Source organism: Anolis carolinensis, chromosome 2, assembly GCF_035594765.1.
Source record: "Anolis carolinensis isolate JA03-04 chromosome 2, rAnoCar3.1.pri, whole genome shotgun sequence".
Lineage (NCBI taxonomy): Eukaryota > Metazoa > Chordata > Lepidosauria > Squamata > Dactyloidae > Anolis > Anolis carolinensis.
Window position 1 is genome coordinate 130,369,458 of NC_085842.1, and position 14,611 is coordinate 130,384,068.

Below are 14,611 nucleotides of genomic sequence, written 5' to 3' on the forward strand. Positions count from 1 at the left end.
CATATCTTCCAGATAGCCCCCGATGTACGCAGGTATTCCCAAATCAGAAAACGCAGAAGGGCCGTCTCGGACGCTAGGAAGGACAAGGCTAAGGCCACTATCATAGAGCGCAACCCCTAGAGCGGCACGACGGAGGGTGTTGAGACATCACTTCCGCCCAGCATGGCCGCTCAATCCGGGCCAGCCAATGCGTTGCGAGGAAACCTTGTCCGGGATTGGATGGCTTTGAAGCAACCAACGAGATGTCGCGGGCAGAGCGTAGCGTTCGCGCCCTCTGTCGCTGGAGCAAGAGGCAGCCGGTGCCTCCTTCTTTCCTGCCGCCTCTTGGAGCTGCCGCCATGGCCATGCTGCCCGCGGGCCGCCTGGGCGCCGCTCTCCGCCTTCTTCTCCGGTACGAGAGAGAGGGCTGGGCGGGAGAGAGGGAGGAATGGCGGGCCGAAAGGAAAGTGAGAGGTCACCCGCGAAGCCGCGTTCCTGAGCCGGCCTACAGGAAACAGGTTTCCCGCCCAGGGGCCGTCTTTACGGAGGCAGGCCTTTGGTCGTCTTTACACCAATCCTGAAGTTGTTGCAAGGCCTCGTTACAGATTGCATCTCCCATATGCGAAATGCTAACAGGATTTGTTGGGGCTTTTTTTTTTTTTTACAGATTTTGGAATATCTGTATTCTAAAGTGTCTTGGGGTGCATCCAAACGTGCAGTTTGACCTCACTCTCAGTGCTATGGATCCTGGGAGCTGTAGTTTTGCAAGGTCTTTCGCTTTCTCAGCCAAAGAGTGCTAATGCATCATCAAATTACAAATCCATGGCTCAATGTTATTGAGCTATGGCAGTTAAAGTGAGATTTAACTGCATTAATTCTACAGTGGAGATAAACCTTTGGAGAGGGGATGCAGGTCCAAAGCACAGATTTCATCTTATTTATTTATTTATATTACTTACTGCATTTATATCCTACCCTTCTCACCCCGAAGGGGACTCAGGGCAGCCTACAAAAGAAAGCACAGTTCTGTGTCACATATACATACATAAGTAAAACCAACATATAAATTTAAACCAATAATTAAAAACATATCACTGCTTCATATATACCTTATATATGTGGCTGTGGCGCAGGCGGGAGACCAAGCCAGTGCAATTAACTGCAATGAATCACTGACCAGGAGGTCATGAGTTCGAGCCCCGCTCGGAGCCTATGTTTGTTTGTCTTCGTTCTATGTTAAAAGGCATTGAATGTTTGCCTATATGTGTAATGTGATCCGCCCTGAGTCCCCTTCGGGGTGAGAAGGGCGGAATATAAATGCTGTAAATAAATAAATAATAATACATTATACATCTAAACGGAAGGTAATTTGATTTCATTTCTGCAGTGATTTTGTTCCTGCAACTAAACATGTGTTTTAGTAAAAAGCAAAGGTATACAAACCAGCTAGCCTTGTGGGCAATTTCAGATTTTGTAATTCCAGCTAAGGGATGCTCAACCTGAGTCAGCATTCTGCTGCTGGGCTTAACAGGAGCCCATCTCCTGCCTGATCTTGTTTTCCTTCTTTTGTGCCATGTTTCATTTACTGTTTCTGATGATCAGGACTGCACAGATTAAGTATACTTGGCTATTAAGAGATTCTGAGTTCATGCTTTTAATTTCTACTGCTAGAAGGAAAATAAGCTTCTTTTAAAAAAGAGGGTTATGCAAGTTTGGAATGGGACTTCCCCTGTATTGCACAACATTTGCACTCTCAGCACATTTGTGTGAAAATTAATTACTTTATACTTCTAATTAAATACTTTCTCAGGCATATGTTTTGAATCAAACAAATGCAAAAACTGTTGCTTTAGGAAGCCATACCCTTTTCCTTCCTGGGCAGTGACATCAGCAACTGCTCAATTTCTTCCTCACTTGGACTGTCTCAGCATTTCTTCTAAGATTCTGCTCTTTGTTCTTTTGAAGTGGTAGGCATTTGCTGCTAATATGTATAATCAGATGAGAAAGCACTAAATGTGATTACTTCTTCTCTGGCTTTCAACAGGCAACATCAACCAAGAGTGTGTCCTTTCAGGATGCTGAAGGGTACCTGTACACAGCAAAGTGAAGCCCTGGCAAGCCCACCTCTGGACAATGCCCCCAAAGAGTACTCACCCAAGATTCAGCAGCTTGTGCAGGACATTGCTAACTTGACCCTGTTGGAGATATCTGACCTCAACCAGCTGTTAAAGGTAACAGACTTTGCACGGGAGGCTAAGTGGGGATAAAACCAGGGGGAAATTATTCATGGCCAATTCATGGCATTGGTAGTTTTTTTCTCTCTTGATAGAGGTGGGATGAGGTCCCTTGCATTCTCTCTTCTGTATTACAAATGGTATACAATCAGTAGTTTAATAATGCTTCTTGTATCTTCAGAAAACCCTCAAAATCGAAGATATGGGACTCATGTCAATGGCTGGGATGATGCCATCAGCACAACCAGTAGCTCCGGTAAGAGACTCACCTTGTAGTTTAATGTTCACTTGGGTCAAATAGCCATTGCTCCTGAGCAAACATGTGAATGACAGGTGGCATCTGCCCAACGGTGGGGTACTCTTCTGGGAGGGTTGTGAGAAAAGAGCTACTCTTAAGAAAATAACTCTTGCTGACATACATATTATAGTTGGTAACTAATAGCTTTCCAGGAAGAGGAAGAATGCTACACAGTTTTATGAAATAATATCATTTTAAGTAGGGACATTAGTAACAATTAGTAAAAATCTCAAATTTCCATGACCATATATGAATGGCTACAAATATCCACTTCAACAATCTTCTCTCTCACTGAAATAAGTTATGCCATCTTTTCCAGATGAGCTTAACTTTTGTAAACTAGGCCTATCGTCCTCATTTCCACACTTTCAACCTATTTCTAAGCAGTACTGCTGGCATTTTAAATCTACAGTGGATCTAAGCGAGTATTTTCTTGAAAATGGCCTCCTTGGTATCATCTGTTTTGGGTTGCTTGATAGCATTTCTGAATAGGGTTGCATTTCCTCTGAAAGATCAAGTTTGTAGCTTGCGGGGTAAACTTGGACTCTTGGTGCTCCTGTTCCCATTTCTTGGGGAAAGCAAATCTAGCCACAGTAGTTCATGCCTAGTTACCTCCCAGCTAGATTACTGTCATGCAGTTTACATGGGGCTTCTCAGAAATCTTTGGAAGCTGGGACAAGTGTAAAATACAGCTTTTAGACTGGTGTCAGGTGTGTATTTTATAGGTCACTGGACAGCACTGACTTCCAATTTGCTTCTGAGTTTAATTCAATGTACTGGCATTGACCTAAAAAACTATAAATGATGTGGAACCACGATAATTGAAAGACCACTTTCTCACATATGAAGCTGCCAAAAAATTGAGCTCCTCAGAAGAGCTATTATTGTGTGTCTCAACACCTTGTAAAGTTAGGTACATAGACGTCAAGAGGTGTTCTCTGTACCAGCACCATGCTTGTAGAATTCCTACCCAAGGAAGTTAGGCTGGCTGAATTTCTTTGGAGCTTTTAGTGGTCAGCCAGAAGAGTGCTGTTTTGCATTGCCTTTAATGTTTGGAAATTGTATCGTGGGATTGTTTTTCAGCTGTTTAAAAAAATGTAAAGAATAGAAACAGCCTCTATATCTGAGGTTGATACATTCCTGGACATCAATGGCAGAAAAGAAAAATTATTCATGGTGTGGTCTATTCTTTCAGGTAGGCTTTGTTTCATATTCAGCCAAGTGCCATTCAACCCTCCTGTATCCAGTATTTTAGATACATAACTTGAACTATTCATTAGTTTCTCCATAAATAAAGAAAATTATATTTGCAAGGGTACAAGAGAACTCTGTTATCACTAGATTTCAGGCAGCTTGTTTATAGAATAGCCCTTAAAATCAAAAACCAAAAATCTGTAGAGAGTTTTGTAAGCATGGTGAATCTGAAATCTTCTCCCTGAAATGTTTGCATTTTACCAGTTAATAGTCTGCGACAAAGGGAATACAACTGTATCATCGGGTTTTTTTCTAAGGTAGTACCAAAGTCAAATCTGGAGTGATGTGAAGCCTGTAGTAATGTAGGATAGCCCCATCGATATTGTAGAAGCCACAATGATATATGTTATACTAGATAAGGAAGCTTGTGCTTAAGTGGTTAAATCTCTCAGTTGTCTTACCTTGGCCAATGCCTCCAGCTTTAATACTGCACTTTTAAAAACTACACAATTGAAGCTATGCCAAACAGGCTCAAATGTTTTGTTGGCCACTCACCTTGCATTTATGGAGATCAACTTTGAATTGCATAGTTTGGGGAATAGCACAGTGAGTCCACAACTGCCAATGACCTATTCTTTTGATTGCACTTCTCCAAGAACCATATAATTGTAAGAGACACATTTTATAGTAATCTGATTTTGTCGGGGTCAGTTTTCTAACTAAAAACTTTCAAAGATCTGCCAAAACAATATGTACCATAAATGTTTCTAAAGGTGGGATTCAGCACTTCTGTAAACACAAAAGCCAGCAACACTCCCACTAATTTTTTCCTTTTTTGTAAGGATCTACTCTTACTAGATGTTAAACACATAACATATCAGTACAACCCCCTTTATAATGTTATGCAATTACTTAGGAACATGACAACTGAAGCCAGAATTTGTTTCCTTTTCTGGACAATTAGAAGGTTCTGGAACATCCAAAGGTAGGCAGCCATCAGCCATTAATTTAGTTCAGCCCTAAGTTTCTGCCAATTTCCAGTAACAAAATGAAGTTACTTAATCAAAATGAAGATTGACATTACAATGGCTAATTTCCCATCTCTTGTCTCCATGCCCACCTTCCTATTGAGTACAGGAAAGTAAGAAGAAATAAGAAAAGACTAGCTAGTGTAAGTTGGTAAAAGTCTGCTCCCATCTCAAGTCTAAACAACTTTCTTCCACTTATGACTTCTCTGTCGTCATGCTGCAAATTGTGAATAGACTATTTCTTCTCTTTCAGGTACTAGAAGAGGAAGATGTCCCGAAGAAGCAGGAGAAGCTCAATTTCACAGTAAAGTTGACTGATCTGAAGGCTGCAGAGAAAGTAAAACTTATCAAGGAAGTGAAGAACTGTATGCAGGGATTAAATCTCGTCCAAGTAAGGAGCTGGTGCTCTCTCATAGGCTTACTTCGCAGATAACACTGTTAGCCATCTTAGGGGTGCTAGTAAAGTTCTTTTGATTTAAATATATACTAAGTAATAGCTTGACATTCTCCCCAAATGCCGAGGCTAGAATATCTGTATCTTTTTGGACTGAGCAAACACATAATACATTTTACAAAAGTTTTACATGCCATCTTGCTTTTTGCATCTTATTTCATTTTTATAGAAAAATATATATTGTATATAGCCCCCAATAGTGCAGTTGGTTAAACCACTGAGCTGCTGAACTTGCTGACTGAAAGGTCGGTAGTTCGAATCCAGGGAGTGGGGTGAGCTCCCAATGTTAGCCCCAATTTCTGCCAACCTAGCAGTTTGAAAACATGCAAATATGAGTAGATCAACAGATACCGCTCTGGTGGGAAGGTAACAGTGCTCCATGCAGTAATGCTGGCCACATGACCTTGGTGGCGTCTACGGACAACACCAGCTCTTCAGCTTAGAAATAGAGATGAGCACCAACCCCCAGAGTTGGACATGACTAGACTTCATGTCAGGGGAAAACCTTTATCCTTTGCTATATCATTTTTAGGATCATTCAGGATTACTGGACTAGTTCACAAAAATAGAACCATTTTGGTGTATTAAAAATATAATACATTCAGGGTCAGCACACAGTTAAAACCATTTTAAAAATCTGACAAAATAAAAATGGGTTCTAACAAATTCCTGAGCTCCACAGTAGGGTTAATTCATGAATGATTTCAATAATAATACTGAATCCATAAAAACCGGGCAAAAAGACCAGGTAAACTTGATTAATGATTTGACTGAGTATCTAGATCTTAGATATGACCAAAATTGTAATTTTGATTGCATGTTTTTGTGAAGAGAATGACATCATCAAGCTTGCAGACAGTCATCAGGAAGCAGAGAATGTGTCCATAAACATGAAGAGAAATCTGGGGGAAAAGTCACAGACACTGGCTCGAAGGGGGAAATACTGTTGGCCCTCCACATTTGCAGATCTGATTATATAACATGTGGCTATGTGGCTCAGTACCTGGAGGACATTCATGTTGCTCTCCTAATTAGTCCCCAATCCTAAGACACTACGTTTTGATGTTAATTTACATCACAAACTCTTACCGAGAGACTGGCACTGCTTGATTCATTTTGTCAAACTTTCCTGTTTTTATCATCTTAATCTGGGGAAAATTACCGAAAGGCCGCTTTTGCACTGCATTGATACATGTACCCTGGTGCCAGCACTTGATTCTGCCACTGGGGGGCAGTAAGCACATTTATGAAGCTCAAAGAGACATCATTGTGAAGGGACCAAACTGAGGCAGCACTATAAATGAACTTGGCATCCTTCAATATAGTGGCAGATGAGGAAGCAATTAAACTTGATGTTTCTAGAGTATTTTCCTTACCATTTGGAGTCTTGTCCAAAATAGTTCATTGTCTCTTGTCAAAATCCTTGCTAATTGCAAGTTAGGTGTGTAGTGGGACAACTTCTCTTGAATTCACCCTTTCCCCTTTGAGTTATTAAACAGAGTTACTGTTCTTCTGTTGCAGGCAAAGAAACTGGTGGAGTCTCTTCCTCAAGAGATTAAGGCGAATATCCCTAAAGAGGAGGCAGAAAAGATCAAAGCAGCTCTAGAGGCAGCAGGAGGAACTGTGGTTCTGGAGTAACAGCATTGGCCTAACTGCCAAAGGACTAAAGAAGAGTGGGGGAATTGTCCCCTGACTGATGTGGCCCACCTCCAGCTCTTACTGTCTGCTGACTGGTGGTGTATGAGGGCTGTGTGCCCTTGCCTTTTACTTTGTGATGGGGTTTTCCATTGGGATGATCCAGTGCGTGACGAATGTCTTCAGCAGCATGATGTCTGCTACATGTACCAACACTGCAAAGAACTGAATTTATAAAGTGTATACACAAAGGAAAATATCTGTGGAACAAGTGATGTGTGAAGAGATTTTCTTGCATGCCTGTGCTGCCTTTCCAACCCAGAAGGGCTGCTGAGTTTGGGCATCTGAGCCTGTTGGTAGCTCCACTTAGTCACTTGGCAAAGTGAGGTACGTTGTAAGATTCAGGGACACTGGGCTGTTATTTCTAATACTACCTACTAAAATTGGGTGGGAATTGTGTGGCCCACCAGATGTTGTAGATTGCAAATCCCAGCAACCCCAAGACCCATATTCAGCAAGGAGAGATCTGAGAGCTGTGGGCCACATGGTTTCCATCCCTATACTAAAAGATGGATGGTGCAACGGAAAAAGAGGTTCTCCTACTATTCACATAGGAAGGCAGAGGCTTGGGAGCTATATGCTGTAGCCTATATTTCAGAGGAAGGAACCGGCGAAATCACCTCTGAGTATTTTGTGCCTAATAAAACTATAAAATTTAAGGGGTTGCCATTAGTTGACAGGAGAGTTGAAGTCAGACACCACATATTCTACACCATTCCTTTTTAAACTGTGGGCCCCGACCCCACATGGAGTCCCCTTAGCTCAATGTGGGATGATGAAAAAAGCAGTAAAAGCCACCCATATACACAAACGTGTTAGCAACAACTTGCAGTGTAGACTGCAAAATACTCAGCTGTAGTCCACAAAAAAGAAATTTAGCAAGCCTTGCAAACACTGATTTTTTTTTGTCAGTAAATGCTTTATTTTTATACCTATTTTACATACTTGGGGTCATGTGACAATTTCTGGGTAAAAAGGGGTCACAAATGGTAAAAGTTTAAGAAGCCTCACTCCATGCTACAGTCAGTCTAACCATCCCCAGAAAAATATTTATATTGGAGATCTGTGCTCTGTATTTTGAGCTAGCCTTAAAGACCTCGAAACAATTTCTGCTCTTTTCCAATTGCCACAGAAATCTGGTTAAAGCAAGCTTTAATAATTTCTATAGTGGTTGCAAAGGTATTCCCAGACATGGTAGAAGTAGTGGTAGATTGATTAAATTTTTACAGTTGAATGCTTTAAATTCTTTAGAAAGACCATTATCTGTACAATTAAAATGTCAGGTTATTTCAGGCAAAATATTATATTCCAGAATTGCAGAAACGAACGCAATATTTTGTTTATACAGAACATCTTAATCCTTTTACCCTGTTTGTGTATTGGGTGTCCTTGATTAGCCTTTGCTCTAAAAATAGTTTGAAACAGAATGAAATCATATTCCTTGTGCCTAACAATGGCAAAACATGGACCAAGTTCCTGCATCAAACATAGCCATGACATTGTAGCTACATTTTCATAACCATCTCATCAGCTTGAAACCCACCATAACCAGTCAGGCATGGCAAGCAATGCACTGCAAGATCACATGATCAGCACACTTCTGCCAAAGCGCAATATTGCAATGAATAATTGGCAATAGATTCTTGCCAGGATCTCTGCTTTTGCTCCTTGTTGGCAGCACCTTATTGCCCTCCTTTGCTTTGGAAGATGCAGTTGTGGCAATGTTGCAATGCTCACAAATGAGAATACAAAGTTGCTCAGATGTCCTATGGCTAACAGTAAGTCCAAACACCTGAAGGCCCAAAGGTTGGAAACCACTGATCTAGGGCAATCTCTTCCATTTAATAACTTAGATTTAATGATTTTTACTTTTTAGGTGGAAAGTTACTAACGCTTATCTCCAGTTAGAACCAAAGTTCCAAATACCTCTTATACCACATAAAGCATGTTACTGTGCTACAAATGGGATGTCACTAGACAGATGAGACAATGTCTTGTTTCCTTAAAATACTTCAATAGTTATGATATTTTAGTTACTCAGCACATCCTGCTTGCACTTCAAAATTGAGCAATTTTGTACATTCCATCAGCTTCTACTTCAGTTATTGCAGTGATATTCAGCATAGAATAGAATCATGGAAAAATTGGAAGACAGCATAAAAGCCATGCACTCCAATCTCTCATGCAGGTCTATTCAATCAAAACAATCCTGATAGATGGCCACCCAGGCTCAAAAAACCTCCAGAAAATGAGACCACCACACTGAGGCTGTTGAATTTCTGTCAGGAAGGTCTTCTAAGTAAGTGGATTTCTTGTGGCTAGGCAGATTTAGTCTTCTGTTGTGGTGTACCTTCATATCATTTTTGACTTATAGTGACTCTAGGTCAAACCTATCATGGGAATTTCTGGGGATGAGAGTGTGTATTTCACCCAAGCCTAATCTATAAACTTGTAGTCCAACACATAAAGCACTCCATCTCTCTGGCTGTCTTTGATTCGCCTACCTGCTAAATATGTTAAGCTATGGTGGCACAGTGGCAAACAAACCTAAATTACCCGCTGAAACAAATGGCATTGACACCTATCAACATTTCTGCTGTACTACACTCCTAATGTCAGCTGCCATTAACTTCATCTTAGCCATGCATTGAAGACAGTGGCCAATGTGCAGCAGTAGCTAGGGACTGATTGTTGTGCTTGTCAAACCAGGTATTCCCTTTCAGGAAAAGAGGATAGCTCAGTGGTAGAGTATACACTTCTACAGGCAAAAGGGCCCAGGTTGAATCCTTGACTTTTTATAGGGTTGGGAAGGGCTCCTGGTGAGTAGAGAACCCAATATTTTTATAGTTTGCAATATTTACCTAAAATCTCAATCCTTGTTCATTACCACAAAAGCCCCATGTTAGAGGTCAAACCTTGCTGCATAAAGACAAACCCAGAGTGGCTGTAAAAGGATTCCTACAACCTGTTGTAAAGTTATCAGAATGACTGCTAATTTGGGAGAGAGTTGCTGTTTTTGCACTGCTGAAACCTACTGAACTAAAACAGCAAAGACTTAGCATCCATATCAAAAGCTTGTTTTCCAAATGTTCTTATTGCTATCAAGAAAATCTACCTGTTACCTTGGCATGATATTCTCCATGCAGTTCCTGCTGAAATCGGATCCAGCTGACTCCAGAATGCCAGAGAGAGCTTTCGTTTAGCAACTGATATTTATACAAAGTTACTTTTGACAAACCCGTTCAACTCACAGTCATGGCCAGAATAACTACAGAACAGATCTTCAGTGAAAGCTATCAGTTGATTAGAATAAGAAAGCAGGCCATTCTAGTTGCAATCCCATTGCATAGTCCAGGAGATAGGCAGAGGTGGTTGGCTGCCAACTCTTAGGTCACAGGACTAAATATTCAGAAAACATTTGTGAAGCAAACTTTTTGTAACTGGGAAAAAGTCTTAGGTAGACAGGGAAGAACAGATATGGTGAGAGGAAATTTTCAAGCAAAACAACTCACTGGAATAAAAAAAGCTATTGGTTCTTATTGTGGGTACAGTAGAGGTGGAAAAGATGCAGTTCTAGGAGCCTATATAGCAGTGGTTCTTAACCTGTGGGTCCCCAAGTGTTTTGGCCTACAAGTCTCAGAAATCCCAGCCACTTTACCAGCTGTTAGGATTTCTGGGACCTACAGGTTGAGAACCACTGCTATATAGCAATACAAATAGAAATAATACATATAGTCTTCTTGGGGAGTAAAAAGATGATTCGATTCAATGTTTGGTTGATGGAACTTACTGAACCTTTTCTCATCCCTTCCTACCTTTGGTGCCACCTGAAAACTACTTCCAGATAGTATCCAGACATCCAGAATGCTTTGAGGTTGCATGTACAGGAAGGGCTACAATGGGTAGAAACCAGGTCCTCCTTCTCTACTCTACAGGAAACTGCTGTTCTGCAGCCCTCCTCAGTTTCTCAGGAGGAGAGGGAGGAAGCCTGTCTTAAGAAATCTCAGGAGTGGCAATCTGCCTTTTAAATAGGTTAAATAAGTACCTCTATACATCAGAACTACCTATTACATAATTACTGTGCTTTGGGGCATTTGGACAGACTGTACAGCACTGGGAAAAGTCTAAAGCAAACAAGCACTGAGAAACGCACTAGCTGCTTTCCTTTGCTTCAAAGACTGACAGATTTTATGGCAATTTCAAAATGGTAAGTGTGTTAATCTGTCTCAGTACAAAAGGGAGTAGAATTCTTCTGGCACCTTTAAAACAATTAAACAAAAACCATTTTGGCTTTCTCCTTGATTATATTTCTACTTCCTTAAAATATTTCTTGATGCATTTGAGGAAATGGATTATAACCTACATAAATTCATGCCAGTTTTTTAACTTGTTTTCAAGGTGTCACAATCCTTTTGAATAAAAATGTGATATAATCATGTGGACTTGATTTTTTGTGATCAGATTTGTGAAGCGCAATCCCAAATTGTCAGAAATATTGTATGTAGACGTCCTGGTGATGTAAAATGAGGAGCTGTAGAGTTGGCATAGGTGGTAATAAAGTCATAATGCAACCTATCTAGTTTGATAAAATTCCATGGTCCTGGTTAATGATAAGAGTTGAATTTTCTGATTAACCTGCTATTGTCTCTAATAGAGAAGATTCTGGTCCACAACAGTTTATGTTGCAGGTACATTTTCATTCTTAAGTGCCATCTTTGCAATCTACTAGTTAGCTCATGTGGAACATGTTTATAGTGGTTATTGCGCCAAATTGCTATGTGTGTGTGTGTAAAGAAATCCTTGCAAGTGTTGCTTGCAGAAGATCTCTGCAAAAAGGGAGTTGAGCTTTTTGCAGAGGCAAGCCACGCCTCAAACAATGTATCGGTTTGCTGGCAGATGGCTTGGTTTGTCAGTTGGGAATCTGAGCTTGCAGGGAGAGCACTGAAATGGAGAAGCTCTCTAGCTACGGTCAAGTAGCAGTTTAAATATGCTATGCTGGGTATATTGAATGCTGATTGATTAGTTATTGATCCTATGCAACTACAAGGACATTGTACGATTGCTGAACTGTTTATTTAACTTCAACTCAATTTGTTCTTTCAATTCCTCTGCCTGGTCTGAGTCTTTTGCACATGGTGTTAACTGGACGCTGCTGGTTCCGCTATACACACTCGCTAACAGTGGTTTCAGTGTTAGAGTACCCCTGCTTGGCCATGAAACTCACTGGGTGACCTTGGACAAGTCACACACTCTCAGCCTCAGAGCAAAGGCAATAGTGGCACACCTTTTCTGAAGAAATCTTGCCAATAAGAGCCCATGATAGGCTTGCCATAAGTCAGAACGACTTGAAGGCACACAATAACAAGAGCAGCATGGGATTTGCCTGTCTGGGGTTCCAGGTCCCCCACCTCAACCACAGTCTTCTGGAGCTGGGAAGAAATTAAAACCCACCTAAAAAAGTGCTGTGTCATGGCCAGTCAAAGCATGGAGTGCAAAGGTCAGTGGCCTTGTTAGGCTGCTGTGGGCCCCACAATGCCAGCCATTTTGCTTTACTGTTCTGAAGTACATTCAGTACCTCTGCCAGTGCAAGAGAAAGTAACAGTCAGCACTCATTTCGCAAATGTGTGTCTTCATTTGTTGTAAGTGAAGCCCTCATATATAGGGAGAGTCCAAAGTACAATTGGCACTGAAGCATCAAAGCACACCTTTTGCTTTGATAATGTAGGTCTTAGTTCAAGCTAGTAATATTTTTCCAGGACACATACGTTGGTGATAAAAAAAAAGTTGTAATCCAGGACTCATCTGGGACACAGGATTCAGAGGCGGCCACCACAGCCAGCTTTGCTTGCACTCACTTCAATATCCTCCAATTGTCCCAGTTTGGTAGGGACAGTCTCAATTAATCCTCTGTTGGCCATTTTTAAAACCTGCTTTGAGAATGTTTTGGTTTCTTTCTCCCTCCCCAGCCTCTTTGTCCTTGGCTTACTTTTCTTGGTGCAAACTAAGGTCAAAGAGCAAAAGCAGTTTGCGGTTTGTGCTCATTGAAGGGGAGTGGGAGAGGCAACAAGGGAGTGAACAATTTCTCTTCCCACTTGGTTCAGGCAAAGGTAAACTGCTGCAGCTCCTTCTAGCTTGTATGCTAGAAGTAATGTTTGTTATCCCCATCAGTAATGTTTGTTATCTTGACCACACTCAGTTTGGCCATGCATGCCCTGGTATTCATCTGTGAAATGCTGGGATTCACTCACAATAATGCCCCAGTGCAAAAACGGAGTTTGATCGCTTTCTGTTTTGGAGCCAGAAGCATGTTGTCTCCCTTTGTTACCAAAGAATGCCCAAGTACTTTTTGAGGATCAGTTTAGATTGACAATCATTTCTCCATGTTGTGCAGATTTTATTATTCACAGATTTTATTACTATGTCATCTCTATAAATGTCTAGGTGGAGTTCACTATAGAGTCACCATGGAAGACCCAGCACTTTCCAAGTGTGTTGGTGGCACACTTTTTAGACATACAGTTTGTTTTACTAGGTCGAGTCAGTTGAAAAGACACCCTCTTGGAGGGCGTGAAACTGAAGAGGATGATGACGCAGGTATGCAGATGATTCCCTGACCAATTTAAGTGTCCAGTTCCGTTAAGACAAAGAGGCAAGATCCAGGGGGAAAAAGTGATGATTTTGGGTAACCGGCAGCTTGCCTGCCTTTTCAGAAGGCTAATGCATTCATGTTGGTTTTAGCCTTCTCTTCCACAAGAACTTTTAAGCCTCCAGTCATATTTGAACAGGTAAGTAGTATGAACACAACTTTAGTGATAAAGGGATTATCTATCTCACATACAAACACAAGATGATATTATCTAACTTGGACAATTGCTGAGGGACACCTTCCATGTTATTCAGCAATCTCCATTCTCAGAAACTTATGTAAATGGGCAGTGGGAGAACTGATGCCTACACAATACATTTGATACAATTTTATACATTTAAGATTTGATAAAGTCTACCATCAATATAGGTTAAACAGAAAATATAATTTAGTGTATGTATTAAAGTGTTTTGGCTTTAGGATAGCTGATCTGCATGGAAAGTAGACACATCTACACTGACCATTTAATGCAGCTTCAAAGCAATATCGAAGAAAGAGGTTTCACTGTGCAGATGACTACATAGGAAATCCCCAAAGTGATTTGAGGCCCAGAGGTTGATTACACAAACCACAGAGCACTGATGCGCATGAAAGGCTTGCTTTTGCGTACTTTTGTGGGAGTTTTTTGTCCTTTAATGCTTCCAATGACATTAAATGATCAGTGTAGAAGAGGCCTGGGCAAACTTCGGCCCTCCAGGTGTTTTGGACTCCAACTCCCACAATTCCTAACCGCCTACTGGCTGGATTGCTGTAAGTTTTCCGGGCTGTATAGTCATGTTCCAGAAGCATTATTTCCTGATGTTTTAGCCTCCTCTATGGCAGGCATCCTCAGAAGTGGTGCAATATATTGGAAACTAGGTCAGTGAGATTTATTTATTTATTTACAGCATTTATATTCCGCCCTTCTCACCCCGAAGGGGACTCAGGGTGGATCACATTACACATATAGGCAAACATTCAATGCCTTTTAACATAGAACAAAGACAAGACAAACATAGGCTCCGAGCGGGCCTCGAACTCATGACCTCCTGGTCAGAGTGATTAATTGCAGCTGGTTACAGCTGGCTTGCTCTCCAGCCTGCG

General features: G+C 41.1%; 1 protein-coding gene across 1 annotated transcript; it reads left to right on the forward strand.

Moving 5' to 3' along the window:
- Positions 1-227: 227 nt before the first annotated feature.
- mrpl12 (mitochondrial ribosomal protein L12) lies at positions 228-7,093 on the forward strand. The gene is made up of 5 exons (XM_008104601.3): positions 228-391; positions 2,024-2,210; positions 2,395-2,469; positions 4,987-5,124; positions 6,709-7,093. The coding sequence occupies exons 1-5, from the start codon at positions 243-245 to the stop codon at positions 6,823-6,825; spliced, it is 666 nt and encodes a 221-aa protein (XP_008102808.1). The 5' UTR covers positions 228-242; the 3' UTR covers positions 6,826-7,093.
- The last annotated feature ends 7,518 nt before the right edge of the window (positions 7,094-14,611 follow it).

What these genes read in the sequence shown, in the direction of transcription:
- mrpl12 (XM_008104601.3), top strand. Translation starts at nt 243, where the DNA reads ATGTCGCGGGCAGAGCGTAGCGTTCGCGCCCTCTGTCGCTGGAGCAAG. An exon ending in GCTCTCCGCCTTCTTCTCCG is followed by an intron (nt 392 to 2,023) that starts GTACGAGAGAGA and finishes GGCTTTCAACAG; the next exon opens with GCAACATCAACCAAGAGTGT. An exon ending in AGGGATTAAATCTCGTCCAA is followed by an intron (nt 5,125 to 6,708) that starts GTAAGGAGCTGG and finishes CTTCTGTTGCAG; the next exon opens with GCAAAGAAACTGGTGGAGTC.